Genomic DNA, 18661 nt, shown 5'->3' with positions numbered 1-18661 from the left:
TGGTGAATGAAGAAGGCTGAAAATGGATGCTGTCATATACTTTGCTACTCTAATCAATATAATTTCATGCATTCCTCTGTGGGTTTTGATGAGTTCTGCAGATCAATGATGCTGCATTTAAACACAAGCTAAGCAGTAATTACAGATGCATGCTAAATTTATTTATCTGGTGGCACTGCACCAGCTGATGGAAGGATCAGTTGTATCCATTCAGTGTTTGAGGTTTCTCAAAATAAAGAGCCTTTTGGCTTCAACTGCAAAGTGAAAATAAAAATAACCCCTGAATCCCAGGAGAGGCCCCTTGTGTCCACATAGGGAATGCTGTGGGATGGGTCTGGGCCACCTCCTACCCACATCTGTGTGACACTGCTCCCGCCAAGCCTTGCCTTTGCACCCTGACACAACATTCATGTTGGGTCTTCATGTACTCACTGCATGACCTTGGGGCTAGGGCTGCTGAGAGTTAAGGCAGAAGCAGGGAGATGAGCAGTGTGGAGGAAGGAGTGGAGCAGGCAGCTCCCCAGGATTGTCTCTGGTGTGCCCATGCTGTGAGCCTGAGTGCCACACTGTGGTGCAAGTGGAACAGCTGGGGGACTGCAGCCTAAGCACAGAGGTGCGTAACGCGGCTGTTGTCATGGGGACACGAGGCAGAGGATGCGAGGTAGCATGCTTAAAGGCAGATCATGGAGTCTGTCCAATTTTTCTTCGTGTTTTTCTTCCTGACGTGGGCTATATGTCCTTAAAGGAGCCCTCCCTCCTGCAGAGCAGAAGTGCTTGTTCCCTGGTGTACCAGGCAGTCCCACACTGCAATGCGCTTTGCTGGGACTTTGGACAGGTGCTCACTCTGCATCCAGATCTCCTCTCAAGCTGATGGAAAGTCGTAAAACACCAAGCAGAGGCAGCAGGATCAAAGCAAAACCTATGGCTTCCCACTGCACTTCCATTCTAGGTGCAAGGGAACACAGGGAGCAGGATGAACGGAGCAAGATGGGTGGAGCAGAGCTCTCCATGTTCTCTGAAATGCTCCAGTGGTGCCTGCAGCCCAAGGTTCAGCAGCCTGAGGGGCTCCCAGCCCACATCCAGCTGAAGCACCACGGCTGGGGTGCTCATACCCCCACTCTGCTTGGGGATGGAGAGCCAGGAAAGAGGACAGAGAGTTCCCAGGTGTGTGTAGACCAACAGACACCAAAGTTAGAGAAGCCCTCGGTAAGATAAATAGGTTGTGAGGGTGACCTCTGTGCATTCAGCACACTTTCTGTTTACTACCAACTATTTTAAGCATATGCTCTTAAGCCTCCCATAGTGATCACAGATGTCTGAATAAACACAGTAAAGCTAAGCCTCATTTCCCTGCCTGTGCAAAGGAAACGACCAGCTCTACCATCTCTGGGGAGCACAGACAAGTGGAAAATCCATCCAGCCCTGCCCAGAGGACAACCCCAGGTGGGGAGAGGCTGCTCAGAGTATGCCTGAGGTGTCCGGTCCCCCCATCACCTTTGGGATGGGCACTGCCACTGCAGTGCACTCACATGTTTTTTGTTTTTTGTTTTTCCTAAGTTTATCTGTAGCTTCTATGTATGTGTCATTAATGCCTTTTTGTTCAATTACATAATCTTCTAGGGATTTCTCAATGCAAAGTTGATGTTTCCATTAGTTTGAGAGAAGATTTTTCACCTGGACTCCATTATCAATTCCCGGCTCTCAGGAGATGCTAGCTGTTGTCAGCATTGCATTTCTGCAGACTTCCTCCTGTTCCTGGACACTTCAGATTTGTCCTCACTGCTCAGCACACCCTCAGTTCTCTGTTTCTCATGGTTGTGCATTGTAAGACAGAGGACGTGCTTCAATGGAAACGTTTAAACTGACTTTAACTCTGATCAGTAGGGGGCAATACCTCGTGTTTTCTGAACGAGGATACAGAGATGGCTAAGAACTATTTAAAAGCCCCAGGTACCCACAGCCATACGGGGATGGAACGGGAAAAGCTGATTTATGCCATTAGAAGTGCAGCCAGACTTTCAGAGCCACACTGATGTCTCACAGGGTGTTTTGTGACCTGGGCTTATGATTTTGGAGCACTGACACTCCAAGCAAATCTGCTGCTCTGCCCTGGGTGACAATGTAACCCAGCAGGGAAAGGGTTACAGCAAGGCAGAGAGCATCATAAATCGCAGCAAGAGGGAGGCTTGGACTCCATGCCAAAATCAGAGCTGACACTTCCCTGGCGGGGCTCCACAGTGAGGTTTGTGCCTGGTTTCTTTTCCCCTGTATCGCTTCTCTCCCTTTCCACCAGCAGAGAAGGCTCTGCCTGAAATCTGGGCTCAGAAGCATTTCTGCCCTTCTTTCCCAATGAATTCAGCCCTAGAAGAGACCCCCAAGGACCTCTGCAGAGGTGCCTTCTCCATGTACTGAAGCACATGAAGACTGCTGGAGGTGGGGAAGATGCAGCTTGGGGATTTTGGCACAAGGACCGGCGCTTAATCTGCTCAAGCTCCAGCCTCCATCTGCACTGAACCATGCTGTCATGACTGAACTGATCAGCCCTGCAAAGAGACTGGGGTGCAGAGACATGTGGGAGAATGGGAGGTGTGGGTTTGGGTGTCTGTGGTGACAGGAGAAGGTCACATATCTGCAGCATCTGAGGCTTGCAGTCTATCAGGCCCACTGATAGACCAATCCAGCCTGGCAGGATTCATGTATGGGAGTGTAACAGACAAGCTAGTAACACAGCAGTGTCATGTTCAACTGCCCGGCCCAAATCAGTGATTGTCCCATCGGTGTGTGCATCCCCAGGCTTTTGGGGGAAAAAAAAGCTAGGAAGCCCTTCTGACCCCTCTAAGAGACAGAGGAGGCAGGAAGTCCATAGCTGGCACCAGGTCTGGGCCATGTCCAGACAATGTCCATCACCATGCTCCTGCTGACTTGTGGGGTGGGGAAATGCAGAGCCCTCTCCGCCCATCCATGGTTGGGCATCCCCATGCCAAGCCCACACAGGACAGCCTGCCTTGCACGGTATGCGTGTCACCAAGCCCTGGTCCCATCCACAGCCATTGGCATGGCAGTCCCTAGAAAAGCAGAACCTAAACCTCAGCTGGAAGTCAATCAGTGTGGGTTGAATGTTGGCTCAGTGCTTGCACTGGGTCAACCAGACACAAAGCGGTGTTTGCTACAGGGCTGATTAGAGCTATTAGATCAATTAGTCTCTGAAACAATCACTACCCGGGGCTCTGTGAGGCACATCTCCATTCCAGCAAGATTGCTGGGACCAAATGCTGGGACCCTCCTGCTGTGAAGATGAGCACCAAAACCTCCCCATGCCCCCCCCGCCCTTGCTTTGCTTTGCTTCAGCCTTTGCCACTCTCAGCACCGTGGACTTCCATGTCTCATAGATAGCATTTCCTGCTGCCATGCCCTGGTGCTCATGGCAGGTGGGGAACCAAGCCGAGGGGCTTTCGCCTATTCCTGGCATCCCTTGCACCTCTGGGTGCTGCATGCCCATCTCAACCTCTTCCTGTGGTTTTGCCGCAAGTGTTGCAGTGTTTGCTTTTTTTTCCCCCTTTCATTTTGTTCTCTTCTAAAGCCCTGTCCCCTCAAGGCTGCATATTGGATGGACAATTTGCTTAAGGAAACAAAAAAAGGAATTTCCAGCCCTTCTGTTCAAAGACAAAAGGCTTAAAGCATAAGTCCGGCTTAGGAAACAGCAGATAAAAGCAATTTTCCAATGATTGTCTTAATACATTTTGAAAAATGTGGGCTTTCTAAGCTAAGCTCATGACTGGTTTGGGATTTTACTCATAACCTCGGACACCTGAGCACGCTGATGCCCTACTTCTTTCTTCCCTTGGTCCAGTGCACTGTGTGAGTGCATGCCAGCTCCGGCTGCCGGCAGCACTTGTGCAGGAGAGCTGCAAGGAGAGAAACAGGGACATAAATCCACCCTGTGTACATGGGACTATCTGCCCGGCCCTGCTCTGCCGCCCCATCACTCTGTCGCCTCCGGTGTCTGCAGACCCATGTGGGAGATGCTTTGCTCCATCCCAGAGCCTGGCTACAAAGAAACCCCCACGTTCCTGCCATTCTTTGCCATTTAAGGATTTCAAGCAGGCAGCACATCCATCGGAAAGCACGCGTGGCTGCCTCCCAGTTTGGGCCTTCTCACCAACGGTGCCAGACCTGACACCGGGGGTGTGAAGAAAAGCCCCAGCATGCCAGGCTGATGCAGCACAGGGCTGAGGGCTGGGAGCAGCCGGGTTCCAGCCTGGCCCTGAGGACAGAGGTTGGGGTGCTGTGAGAGCATCCTTGAGGGAGGATGCCCCACGTGAGCGATGCCAAAAGGCAGAGCCAGTGGGAAACGGGGGCTGGGTACCAGCAAAGAAGCAAGTGGAATGAAAGAACAACAAAATCACCCCAAGCCGTGGTGGCAGCCTGCCAGTTCCAGCTGGTTTCATAAGGACACTGCAGCCTAAAAATACACAAATACTCAGTCAAAAAGCAAGTTCAACCTCCCTGCACGGAATCTGCCACCCAGAGCCCCTGGAAGGGGAGGATCTGCCGGTCAGCCATGAGCAGCACTCCGCCAGGGTTCAGGACTATGGTTCAACAGGTTTCCTCTGGGGGTAAATCAGAGCATGTTTATTGGTGGTGCTGGCAGTTCCTGTGCTCTAAACAAAGCCTGACAAGAGAAGAGGCTGTTCCCAAATTCTGGCAGTGTCCCCTCCTTCAGACAAAGCAACTGCAGAGCAGCTCTGTGTTTTCTGTTGTGTTCCAGCAGGCACTCACTGTGGACAAGCCACTGCCTACAGCCCATGTGTCTGTCCAGGCTGACAGCACTTCAGCTTCACGCGATTTTTAGGTTTCCTTCTTTCCAGGCCACAGGTTTACTTCTGCACAAATGAGCTTGGGCTGCCAACGTTAGTCAGCCAAGTCACGGCACCCCAAGCAGCTCCATGATATCTTTTTCTCAGATTTGGGGAGAAGAAAGATCATACCAGCACATCTTCTGTTAGCGACAGACCATTTCCCTCTCTCATAAAGGCACTGGTGTAATGCTCCCCTTCTCCCACTGCTTTCCAGGCTCTGCTACTAACCAGCCCTTTGGAAAGGAGAGCACCAACTGCCCAGTCCCACTGATGAGTAGTTACAGAATTATTAAGGCTGGAAGAGTTCTCTAAGATCATTAAATCCAGCTCAAGCCACCCACCATGCCCACTGCCCACATCCCTAAGTGCCACACCTCCACAGCTCCTGAACACCTCAGGGACGGTGACCTACCACCAAGCTCAGCCCTTGCACTCTCCTGGCTCAATCTGGTGGGATGAGGGGGAGCACTGCTTAACACCCACCTTTGAGATGCTGTGACATGGCCTCTACCCTGCTTAGGGCCAATAGCGGCAGTCCCTGGAAAGACTGCAACTAATTTGGGAAAAATTGGTTCTCCGGATAAATGAAGACTGAGGTTGGCATACTGGAAAATATCAAGCTGATTTCAAAGATAACATTTTTCCTGAGGTGCCCTTCCCTCTAGCTCACAATCAGGCCTAGATGTGGTCATGTAATGATAGCAATCCCCTCATTTATGAGAATGGCACACGAAAGCCTGGGACCTCTACCAGGCCCTCGCCTTGCTGGATTCAACGAGGCTGCCATTCAGCTGGGCCCTTCCTCCCTACATCAGGGTAACAGAGGCCTCACTTCCCAGAAATGGCCCCGCTACAGACCTGGCACAACCAGACACCACAGAAAGCCATTTGCATCTCGTTGGTGGGGATCCAGCAATGCTGGCGATCCCAGTCAACCAGCTCTATCCTTTATGAGCTGTTTTGTTTTGCTTATCACAGGGGGAACTTAATTATTCAAAGCTGGTCATCATATTTACTTACAGGGGTAAATTAAACCATAAATTCAGACAAATGTATCTACATCTCTGCCTGTGATGTATTTTCCCTGTCTGCCTGGGCTCCAAGACACAAAGGTGGATTGTTCAATAAACAGTGCAGCACAGTCATACCAATTAATTGGATTGTTCCATTTACACTGCTACTCCCCCCAATTAAACACAAATGAGCTCAAGTGACAGGCACGAATAAGAAGGGCGGACAGAAAACCGTATCCTAATGCAAAAGCTGTGATAAGAAAATGAAATCCAGGCACCTGATGAGAATATTAATGCAAAACCTTGACCTATAATTCTTCTTTCCTCAGCCTGAGAGAGCCAGCAACAATGGCAGCTTATTAAAACAGACCGTGTCCTGATGGTTGTGCGTAATGCCAACGTCCTGAAGCACCACGATCTGAACGTTTACCTTGCTGCCAACATTCGTTTTGCAGAGCTGCACAGTCCTGAAGCACAGAGCACTTGCACAGGGTAATGAAGCCTGGATGTATTGCTTGCCCAAGTACCAAGTTAGGTCTGGTGGGCTAAATGGGATCAAATAGTACTGCCTGGCCACATGTAGCCTTCTCCAGAGCACCCAGTAAAGCAGCACTGCTGAGTGCAGCAGGATTTACTGCTTTCTCCCTTAACCTCCATGCTGGTGAGCTGGCTGCAAGCAGGAGACTGCAACCATCAGGGAAGTGGGAATGGAAATGATTTTGGGAAAGCCGTGCAAAGTTCTGTGAACAGGGGAGCTGCAGGAGCCCGATTTGCTGCAGGGTTCAGTCTCGACACAGGGAGGAAGGCAGGGCCAACTTCAAAGTTAAACTCAGTTTGCAACTCAGGGGGCTCAGCTGCGAGTATTCCCAAGGCTGGAGATTTTACAGCAACCTGTTCTGACGGTGCTCTGCTGTGGGGCTCACTCCAGAAGCAGTTCCCTGCATCACGACAACGTCTGGCTCCAACTAATGTGTGTTGCCATGTGGGATGCAATGAGCATTGGCAAGGAAGGTGATACCATCGTGCAATGACAATTTCTTTGCAAGAAGAGATCAGAAAGCAATCCTACACAAGAAGGAAAGCATCACTGTTTTAACCTGTGCTCAGTGCAATACTTCCTTAGGGCACAGCCCAAGGAGCTCCTGAAAATGGGCTGGCTGAAGCATCATCCAGTTGGCTTGAGATACCAAAGCTGTTAGCTACACTGGGGCAGCAGACACAACTGCACCTTCTGCACCTCTTCACACTGCACTGTGGTCTGTGTTCCCCTTTGGAAGCAGCTCTCCCTCCCTTCGCTCCCTACAGAGAGCCAAAGGCAGCAAGTTTCCTAAGCCCCGACACCTCAGATGTGCGAAGACGGATGGGTTGAATGTAGGCCTAAAATACTTTGCAGTTTCACAGTAGTTTCACAGCCCTGGCATTATCAAGTGATCTTTCAGTGTAGTTGGAAGCCAGAGAATAACTTGAGATGGATTCTTTTTTCTCTGTATATATGTGTACTTGCAAACTGCCTCTGCCTACACATCTTGCCTGTAAGGATATGTGCATGGAGGAGTGGTGCTTGTGTGGATGCTCCGTCTGCTCCATTCCCCTCCTCATGTCTGAGGCTGCTCAAAGCAGGTCCCCAAACCTCGGTGTTCACCATCAGACCTGCCCTCTGCTCTGCACTCCCTAACCAGGCTAACTAGAAGCTTGAGGACAGGAAACATAAGACAGTTTTTAATTCTGAACAAAAGCAGGAGATTAAGGAAACCAGCTGGAAACCTCTATTTTGCTGATTTTGAAAGCAAAATGTGGGTCACAGATGTGCTTCCACAGACAGAAATTGGCTGGACAAGAAAAGGCATCAGCAATGCCCAGACTTTTTGATGATCAGAGGTAGATTTAGCTCCTAGGCATGCAGACAAGAAAGGAAGAGGAGATGAAGTAGGAATAAAAACATAATCAAGAGATGAGGAGTGTGGAACTCAACCCACCCATAAATTTGCCTGAGGGAATGATGAAAAAATGCAGTAATGACAAATGGTGAAACCCATGGCTACCTCTCACTCTCTTTCCCTCTCTTGCTGTCCTTGTTGTTTTACTTTTTGCTGTACAAGACACATAAGGATCCTTGCAGAACTTCCCCTCTTCCTCTGTCACATTTTTTCTCTGCAGGAGTGCTATTTTCCACTTTTCCTTTGCAGTAAATATAAAAACCCTGCTAAAAAGAGGCTGAACTTAGAGCCTAAAGGAAACAAAGCTTTACAGGGAAATCCAGACCGTTAGGGAGAGCAGGTAACAACATGCTCCTGCTCATCTTTGACAGGAGAGAAGAGCTATTACTGAGTTCATGTTTAGGCTAATAAGAAATATTAAATCTATTTTCAGAGAAATTAATGATAGACTAATAAGAGCCCTGCTGCTAGCTCTCACAGGCTGTTGATTAGCCTGAGGTTTGCTCTCCCAGGGCACACAGCTGAAGGCCAGTAGTTCCCATTTCAAAAATCAAGGCAAAGCACTGGGAGTGCAGCTCAGGACAAGCAGGGCACTGGCCAGGAGTGAGCCCAAGTGACAGCACAGGGTTGCTTTGGTCTGCCAGCTCCGTCTTGTCGGAAGCTGCAGGATGCAGGGGACAGTCACAGTGCCTTTATCCACTAAATAAAACAGATGCCGATGGCTGACCTTGCATTTAGTGATGTGGAGACACCCAGGCAGTGTTTCCTGGGCTGCAGATAGGGGATTTGGCAAAGCTTTCGGTGCATTTGGGATGCATGTGGCACAGTGGGGATGAAGGGCAGTGCCCCAGCTGCCCCTGACAGTCCCAGCTGTGCTGCCCTGCAGGTCTCCAACTGCCTCAGGCTTTGTGATTCCAGTAGTAATTTTCCCTCCTGCCAGCAAGCATCAGCTCCTACGCTTGGAACCAAGAGAAGCCCAAAATAAGGGAGATGCCCGTATGCTGGCAGCCCGACTCGCTATCATCATCTCTGTTTTTCATCTCTGAGAATTTCAGATTCAGCTTTTGTCCAGAATTTGTTTTTCTTAACCCTAATGAAAACCCATTTTGTAGTAGCTAGTGCTTTAAAGTCAATATCAGTGTCAATAAAGACAAGTCCTTTCCCAGGAGAGAGAAAAAAATAGAAAACTGTCTCCAATTTTTCGCTCATGCAGAAGAAAACAACCTCGAAGCACTGAAAGATTAAATGAAAAATATGCCTCTTTTCACTGGGAGTCCACTGGGCATGAATAAGTGCCAACTGAGCTCTCACTTGCATCACCATCTGGTGCGATGCACCAGGGCCCAGAGCTGCCGCGGGATGTGCTGGAGTCCCTGCCCTGTGACAGCATCTCTGCTCCTGATGATGGAAACACCAGGGGCTCCAGATCTGGGCGTGCAAAGGACTTTGCTATCGTCAGCTTCACCAGCTGCCCTAGCGCAGAAATGAGAGTCCTGCCACAAGAAAAGGCACAATCCGGGGCACCAGAGGTGGCACAGCCCTCCTCTGGCTGCATGTGCAAACAGTTAGGGAAAGGGAGCCTTCTCTGAGGGAAAGGCCTGTGTACTCTTCTTCCCAATGATTTGTGTCATTGTCACAGCCTTGAAGGGTGATTTTTTTGGGTCCCCAATTCTGGGAGGTGGAAAATGTGCCCGAAGTTATTTTTGCTCCCTGCTTTATGTGAGAGATGTCTGTCTTGCTGGGTGCATCCTCAAGGCGGGCAGGTAAGCAGTAAAGCACCTTAGCATCAGCTCCCTGGGAATGTGTCTGTGTGCTCACCCAGGGACTGAAATCCTCCATTTAACCCCCTCAAAAGATGTAGCCAGTGTTTCACCAGGTAGGAGACACACTTTAATGATGGAATGCAGCAGGCCATGTCCGTAGTTGGACTTTGTGAACCTGAAGGTCTCCTCCAGTCTGAATGATTCTAATGACTGTAGAAGGAGCATAAGCCAACAGACTTTAACTTCTCCTCTCCCTCCATTCTTTCTTCTATCATCACCTCTCTTTTTGTGCTGACCAGCTTGAGAGTTTCAACACAGCACAGGAGACTTTGTTAACACCAGAAACAATTCTGTTGGGATGCAAATGCATGAAGCCATCGCTGAGAATGCCACAGCACTGAGCCTCTTGAGTTCATGTGTAGAAATCGCTTGTGGTTTCAGAGCTCCCGCTGATGAATTACCCAGCATCTGGTCACACTGGGAGGGCGAAGCTGATTGTTTTCAACTGCTATATTGCATGGAAGGAGAATCAAAATACTTTCCTCAAGGTAATTGGCTCTAAAACAATTGAAGAATTTTCCACCAGGTTGTAACACAATTAGGACTGGCATTTTATATAATTTATATCTCTAATGATGCATTTTTGCCATCACACACTTATTTTGTGAGGAAAAAAAATGGCAAGAAAAGGCAGATCTTGCTGTTACAGGCAAAGGAATATTGATTATACATGGATGTCCTTCTAGCAGTGATTAAAAGTCAGCATATTTTGGAATCATCACTTAGATGTGGTTGTTTGTGGCGTGAAATTGTTGGGTAGGATGCTGTGACACCAACCACACATCTGCAGAGTTCCCATTTGCTTTTTGGTCAGTGCCAAGAGATGTGTCATCGCTGACACTCTGCTGCAGCGCCGCAACAGCAAAGTAATTCTGTGTTCCCAAATTGCCCAGCCAGCTGGGATGGGAGGAGATGGAGCAGGCTGGTGATGGTCAGTGTCACTGCACGGAACACAGCCATCAGCTACCCCCATGTCTGGGTCTGTGTTTTGATGGAACTCTAAGCAGAGATGCCAGGCAATGCAAACAGGCAGGAAATCCCAAAGGGCATGAGTCAGCTGGTAGACCTGATGACACGGGATACCGTGAAGCCAAAAGCATTCCCCTGTCACCACTGGGGAGCCTCTCTTTCTCTGACTATCAAAATAGATTCTCAGGGTAGAACTGGGAAAAGGATTATTCTGTGCTTGCTTGCTCCCTGTACTACACCATATTTTAGTGACTACTGTCTAAGATGCAGCACAGGGCCAGGGGGACATTTTGCCTGACTGCAACAGCTGCTGTCATTGAAACTGTGGCATGAAATGCTTTAGCCTCCTTGCCTAGGTAGGGACAAACAGATTGGAGGAATTATCATTAGAAATGGGCCCAAAACGAAACTGGGGAAACATTCAATGTTTCTTCAGAGCCAGAGCAGCAGTTTATGGGTAAATGTCCTGTTTTTGCAATGGGATGAACCAAAGCCATAGACACAATCACCATGAAAAAAACTGGTCCCTAATGGTATGGATGCCATTGACTGTGTTCTGAGAATAATGCAACGCCACCATAAATGCAGATAATTTCCCTACCTTTGGTTGTAATCCAGCTGCCTATCAGTACAGTGCATGACTATCAGGAAGGCAAAACCAAGAACTGTAATGCCATACAAAGCAGGTACCTGCACTATTCTGTTACCTACTGGACACAAAGAAGCCATCAGCCACCTCCATGGGTTGGCCAACATCACTGCATTGGTTTGCAGGAGCCTACCTTGAACAGTTTGAAAGCAGTCTGGGAACCTGGCCTCAGGGTCCCAGACCCCAGAATGGCCAGAGGGGATCGTGAACGTCCTGCACGATCCTTTTTACCTTGCAGCAGCCCATGACACAGCACGCATTCTGGTTAGTTTGTAAGCACAGCCATGATCAGATCCACTGCTGTAAGGCAGCTGATGCCTCTGGGGCTACTTTGGTTAAAGCTTTAACAAACCCAAATGCAACTTCGTTACAGTAAAGCCCATCAAAAGGCATACTCACTATTGGGCCGAGTCATTGAGTTGATATTCCCGGGACCGGTTGAAGCACTCCTGGATCCCAGAGTCTGCCCACAGTCTCATCATAGCTGACAGCAGCTCTGGAGAGAAGGGCTCTGTGTCCTCCATCCGACTTACAACATCGCAGACCATCTTGGCATCAGCCTGCAAAGGAGAGAAACAAGCGGTCACACAGATGCTGGAGGCAGGATTGGGAGCCAGCCATTTCAGAAAGACTTTGTCCAGCATTCAGCAGCATGAGGCTGCATACAGTGGGATGGGGCTGAGGATCCACCCCACTGCAGAAAGGGCAAAAGGAGGATGGAGCAAGGAAACCTCACTCCATAAGGGAACAGGTGCTTGTACAGCCCACCTCACGTCAACACCAATTTCTATTTAGCAGACAGAGAAGGAAATCCATGTATATACAAGTACATATGCTAAACTGTTACCGAAGTGATGCATATGCTGTACTGAATCCGTTTTACTGAGCATGTAACCTTGCTGAAGCAGAGACCATCTGTATCACACAGGACAGCAGAAAGGCTTCAGAAGCAGTTCTTTTCAGATGCTGCCTTATTGCTTCTTCTGAATTCCTGCTATTTCCTATGCGCCCATCGCTGCTCCAGGGCTAACTCATGCTAACACATAACACCTTGGCTGTCTGCACTGCTTTGTGACTCACATGGAGAGGAATCTCCTGTGGTTCGGGAGTATGGCGGGGAGGGCAGGGCCAGCTGGTGACTTTCGGATGGAATCTTTTCTGGTGAGAAAAATCTGATTCACTGGAACAGCAACTTTTCCTGGAGGATATTGTTCTGACACAGCTCGGGTCTGGAAGATGTCTCAGACTTAGGATGGGAATGTCTAGACAGCCTCAGAGCAGCTGAGTGCAGTCCTGCTGTAGAGGCCCACAGCGGCTGATGCTTCACTTGCTTGTCAAGCAGGACACCCAAATCCTGACCCACAGGTTTGCTTTGCAGTGGGTAGCCCACCCACCCCACAGGCTCCCACAGCCCCAGGGATGCTGGCTAACCTGCAGAGTTTTTCTTTCATTGCTTTCTAAACTGAAAAGAAAAAAAAATGGAAAAGTCTCATCTTTCTGCTACCTGAAATGAAACTAATTATTATCATTATAATTAATTGGCAAAGAGGAGCATTTATCCTGCATTGTGTGCTTACAGCAAACTAGTGAAGACAGCCTCCTTGTCTCATTATCTTTCCTTACGTCCGATTGGTAGCTCCCTATTTCTGTTCCCATACATTCCCAGCCTCGTGTCCCACTTGACTCAGCTCTCAGGTACCAAGGGACCAGTATCTCTCCCAGCAGCTGGGAGCAGCTGAGGTGTATGGATGGGGAAGGCAACAGGTATGACACAAACTACATGCCCAGGGTCAAAGCTCTTCTCCTGTAGCTTCTATTTATTGAAACTGCTCAAAAATCGCAGGGCACCGAGCTGCTGGCACTGGAGACAGAAGCTGCTGGAGAGTTCTATACTCAGAGAAAGAGCTTCAAGTCCACAGAACATCAAATCCTTATAGGCTGCAGAAGTCTCAGTACCGTATGGTGACAACATCCCATAAAACTTAATGGGGTGGAGTCTGTGCTTTGAAGACACTATGAACATAAAGATATTTTCACAGAACACTTGACTTCGTATTTTCCTGCCCAGAAATCCTCCTAGCCCTCCATACAGACTGCTCATTTTAGAGAAGCCGTCTTGGTGACTCACACCTCAATGCCAAGGCAATCGAAGAACCTTGAAGGGTTCAGTTAATTTCAAAGCTTGTTTTCTGCCCCGGAGTGCTTTGTGAGCCCAGTGAATATTCATAAACCATGAGCACGGCTTTTCTGCCCTGCTACAGCTGCAATTCCTCTCCTTGCAGTGGTTCTGAACAGCACACAACCTGATGAAGGCAGGTCAGCTCAGTGCTGCGGGCCGGTTCGCAGGCACCCCACTGCCTTCAGATGGACTGCGTGCTTTACAAGGTATCCAAACCGTGCTGCAGCAAACTGCTTTCGTTCAGGGAGGGAGGAGTTCTCTCCTGTGTTACCTCAAATGTAGCAGGTGGGATTTACAGGTGTAAGTCACAGATCAGCTCATCCGTCTGAGATGGCAAAGCAGATCTGAAGCTCTCCAGCTGTAAAGGGCAGAGCCTGGGCTGCTTCTGCCCTTTGTGGGCTTAGCTGGGGATTGCTTTGCGCCGGGATCAGAGGGAACGTCACAGCCAGTGTGCTGGGAAAGAGCTGCCTCCCTTTTTCCTCTATGGGGATGTGCGGCAGTCCCCTGCGGCGTAACTCAGTGGCTCTGAGCAGAGGATGTTGATGGATGGCAGTGACAGAATGGGAGCTGGCAGGGACAGGCATCGAGGCCACGGTCACCAGGTCTGTGCGGGCCAGCAGTGGGGCTAAGCTCGCTGGGCAAGGGTTGCTCTGGGAGATGTGAATGGAGAGCACCTGCAGCAGCTAGCAGCCCTGCAGTCACCAGAAGTCTCGTTTTGGGACAGAAGGGCTCCTTTCCACAGCACTAGAGCTGTGCGCAGGGAATGGCAAGCACAGTGCCCCTGCTAGCAGCAATACAGCACTGGTGGCTGGGTTTTGTTTTGATGAGCCAATGATCCGACTCTCACTTTTGTACACCCAGGAAAAGCAGAGAAATGAGTGTTTTTAAAAATACCCCTCCCCTCTCCCGAGGATAAAGCCCCTCTGCCAAGGAGCATGGGCTGCCCATGGGTTCCTGCATTTGTTAGGTGATTTAACAAGCAATTAGGGATCCAAGAAGAGAAGATACCCCTTTCTCTTCTCGCTCTCCAGGCTGCGTCTCATGCTGGGAATGACATTAAAACCTCCAGCCTCCCCTGGGCCCAGCAGGTAGGTTTTTAAATACTGCCTGATTGACTTTTCCCTCACTGCCTCCCCCGGGCCTGGCGCTCCCCCTTTTCCCGAGGTGAGAGGCACCGAGCCTCCTGCCACACACTGTGTCTGTACTGAGGCGAGCAATTAAATCAAGCACAACAAACCAGACCAAGCGTCACCCCCGCGCCCGCCTCGCAGCTCCCATCCGACGGGGATTCGGCTAATGAATATCACGGTGGTATTTCAGCTACCTCAGGAGCTAAAAATAAGCAGCAGCCTGCCCCTGGGACAGCTGGAAGGAGTCACAAAATGGTGCAGCGCTTCCTCCTCCATCACTGCCCCTGCACTTCTCTGCCCGAGGTTTGGGGCCGATGCAGGAACAGTGCAGCAGCACAGCACACAAGTAGCATCCACCATCACATCGTCACGGCAAGGCTGTGAAGGGTGCCATGATCTCCAAGCAGACTCGATGATCTCAGTGGTCTTTTCCAACCTTAATGATTGTATGACTCGATTACATGCCTCTAAGAGGTCTCAGCCATTGAGTTCTGCCCTGGGTGGCTGGGACAGCTCTGTAGCTGGGTGCCACGGGAAGGCCTGGGATGATTTCACACAGAGCTACTGTGTTCCTGGCTCTGTGCAGAGCTCCCTTGGGCTGGTTCCTGTCTGGTGGAAGCGTGACCTGTCCCTTGTGCTTCCCAATGCATCACACAGCCACATCCATAGGCCTGGTGCTCCTCATAGTGGGTCAAACCCTGACCCCAAGCTGTTGTCTTCAAGTTATTCATTACCCAGAGCAGGATTTGTTCAGCTCTGCGTCACTCCCATTGTGTCTACCTGCAGTGTGGCAAGTGGAGCCACACACAGACAGAGCCATGTGACACTTTTCACCCTGCGCTACGCATCTATCTTTGTATCAGACACGTGGCATGGATTCAGCTCATAAAGGGAGCTGCTTTCTCACAAACCTGGGCGTAACCACAGTTATTTATTTGCCTCCCATATGCCATTATCACCAAGCACACAAGGTATGTTCAGCACGCAAACTTATGACTTCACTTGCAACAACTGCATACCCCAACTGATTCATCACCTTGCTAGGAGGAAGAGGGGCTCCCCGCAGCACTCTGACATTACTAACAATCGTATTTGTCTGGGAAATTTAGTATTTTTCATCATGCATGCACATATAGATCAGTGCTCATTATTTGCTGCTCGCTGCCAGTTACGATTTATGCCTGTACAGACCATCAGTGGAGCTTCTTTTTGCCCCATCCCTCTGACCATTCCAGGGTAACTCTCAGCTGTGACACTTTGAAGCTGTCTGTACATTAAATAGCAGATGTTTTTTCCCCAGTAAGCAGTAGTTTTGGGGATGAGGAGACTTTAGGGAAAAGGCACAGACCTATGTGAAGCTGTGGTACACACCCGCTAAACTCTATGCAGCTGCACTGACTTCCACCCACAGGAGAGCTGACCCACTGCGTCACACTGCACAGTGCTTTCCTTTTGGCAAACCAAATCCCAGTAACAATTATTCTTTGCTGTTTTTTACCCTGATTAATCATATTTGTCACTCAGCCTGTCTCAAAGGTTACCATGGGGGCAATTTCCTCTGGTGGCTGGCTGTACTCACAGCCGCATCTCATAATGTTTCAGAAGATCTGTGTGGTGTAGGGAGAAGAGAAGCGTAACATTCTGCTGGCAGTAGTGCAAGAAAAGCAGAGACGTGGTGCTAATTACCAACAAGGGTGATAACTGCAAAGGGTGTTCCTGGACAGGACCTTCCTGGGGTCCCAGCCCCTTGGGCGCATTGCTACACAGGGAGAGAAATGCAGTCCTGTCACTTGGGGGCAGAACGTGGCTCATAAACTAAAAACCACCTCCTCAGAGAGCGGCTCAGAAACCCTGACTGTGTTTCACAGCTGAAGTGTGGCTGCATCACAGCAGAAGCTGGTTATTTTCACAGCATTCACAGCCTGAATGAAGGCTGGAAACAAAGCAGAGCTGGTGACTACGCCTCTTCCAAAGACATTCAGGGCCCAGCTCCAAGTTCATAAAAGTTTTTGTAGACATGGAATAAATAGTCACACGTACAGCTCTCCCCCTCACTCAGCCTCTCCTTCTCACACATCTGTGCTTCAGTGCTGACCTCTGAATCCACGGAAATGTGCTATGCATCGCAGTAGTGACAACCTTCCCACTGCTCCCTCTGCCTTCCACCCACGTCCGTGTCCCATCCCACCTGGCACTTGGCTTGCTGGGCACGCCGTCTGAGAAACCCTGCAAGGTGCCAAGCTCTAAAAAGCCCCATCCACTGCCTTCAAATGTAACCGTTCAGCACAGGGTACAATGCCACGCCACCCATCTTCAGCTGTGCTTGGGTACCAGAGCCCACAGAAGGGCTGGGTGATGGGTATGGTACCAAGGACCTGCTGTCTGTCTGCTCATGGCAGACTGTTTTGCACAGCAAACATAACCTGACAGCCACGGTGATGAGCAGAGCTCTCCTCCTGAGGTTGCACTGTCTGGCTAGCAATTAGTGAAGCCCTGGGTTTCATGATGTTGCCATCCTCACCTCTAGTTGCCTAGGCCAAACAGATTCTGTGTGTCTGCTGCTTGGTCTAGGATTGTGTTCCTGAAATCTCATTATTGCTGTGATTTCTGTCTGCTTCTTCCTGTTCAGAGAGACACTGAGCAGGTCTGATATTAGACCTTATTATGGCTCTGAAGCAGGCCAGTTGCTCTCTTTGGTACTGCCTTCATTCCTAGCCATTCTGTGTGGTACCACAGCAGGTCCAAGAAAACTAGCTAGCTCCTATGTGGGTACAAACTTCCTTTCCCACCCCGTTTGCTTGGACCTGCTCACTGTCAGGCAATCCAGGGACCAAACTAAAGCTTTGCGTGGACTGGATGAAGGAACTGGGCTGCCAGTTGGCCACCTCCACTGTACGAGCCTCAAAATAAGTCCTGAATCACTAGCTGCAGTGAAAGGTGAGGAAAAAGTGATGCCATCCTGGCACAAACGAAACACATCTGGCAAGGGAGAGCATTGCTGAGAAACTGAGATCCACTGAGAGATCCACCAGCGCCCCGCTGGGGACAGGATGCTGTCTTTGATGGGTCCTCTGACCTACAGACGCAGAGCAAAAGGCCTGGGGAAGGGACCTGCCAGCCCAAACATTACCCTCTGCTTACAGAAATGGCTTCCAGGACATTCAGGCACAGAGCACTGCCCACCAGGGAGAGGAAGAGAGGGAGAGCCACAGATGGGGACATTAGTCGCATGGCTTCATGCGCTGCAGGGAAGTGCTCCGGTGTGGCGGTGAGGAGGGGACTGGAAGCACGGAAAGGATGAAGAACAAAATCCTTGCAGCGTGCTGCCCTTCTGGCTCCGTCCTTCTCTCTTTTAAAATCATCTCTGCTGGGAGAAAGGCCATAAAATTTGAAAGCAGCAGAGTGTTTATTCTGTAGTAAAAGGCAGATAAATGTCTGATATCCCACAGTGAGAGTGCAGGAGGGGAAAATGCATTGGTTTCCATGATTTGGAAAATAAATGACCGCCTTGCAGTCATTGCAAAGTGAATGGCTGAAGGTGAGTTGGAAGGGAGTGACAGGGACTGGGAACGCTGCGGTCTCACGGAGCCTGTGCTGGATTCAGGAATGAACAGTGGCTTTAGCCTGCACGTTTTCCACTCTTTGAATGTCTTTAAGATTTTCCACACCAGCATCCCTCATCTCTCCTACTTAATGGTGGCAGGGCAGAGATTTTGTCCTGAGAGCCTTCCTACTACAAACAGGGAATGGGCAGTGTCTTTTTAGCAGAAGGGTTGAGCAGCCCTGACGATGGGAGTATTCTCAGCACCAAGCAGGATTTCTTTAACACTGCTGGCTGGATGCCACTGGCGTATGATGATTTATAGGGCAGTGCCTTCCTGCTGGGAAGCCGTGCGGTGCTGGAACCCAGTAATTAGTTTAAGGTTCAGAGCTTGATGCTGAATGGTGGGTGCTAATATCCACTCTACAATTAGTCCAGCAGATTTATCAGTGCATCGTACGATGAGAGACTGAGTCTGTGGGTTGCAGTTGTGTCCCCGAAGGAAGCACCAGTGTTCCAAACCAAAAGAGCCTTGTTTCACTTCATGGCCCTGTTTTACCT

The 18661-nt window shown here is 49.7% G+C and overlaps 1 protein-coding gene across 3 annotated transcripts in view; it reads right to left on the bottom strand.

Annotated features, from left to right (window-relative positions):
* The window catches only part of GNAO1 (G protein subunit alpha o1), a 119275-nt gene that overhangs the window by 27304 nt on the left and 73310 nt on the right, over window positions 1-18661 (bottom strand). For 2 of the 3 annotated variants that reach the window (NM_001277550.2, XM_015279145.4), the window contains exon 4: window positions 11650-11810. In NM_001277550.2, coding sequence (NP_001264479.1) covers window positions 11650-11810 — 161 coding nt within the window. Of the gene's footprint in view, window positions 1-11649; window positions 11811-12097; window positions 16724-18661 lie in introns of those variants that run through there. The other variant, XM_046899415.1, reaches the window with a different exon arrangement.

The sequence above is a fragment of the Gallus gallus genome, chromosome 11 (genome assembly GCF_016699485.2).
Source record: "Gallus gallus isolate bGalGal1 chromosome 11, bGalGal1.mat.broiler.GRCg7b, whole genome shotgun sequence".
In the NCBI taxonomy this organism is placed as follows: Eukaryota; Metazoa; Chordata; class Aves; order Galliformes; family Phasianidae; genus Gallus; species Gallus gallus.
The sequence above is the reverse complement of the archived record's forward strand: the minus strand, read 5'-3'. Positions and strand labels throughout refer to the sequence as shown.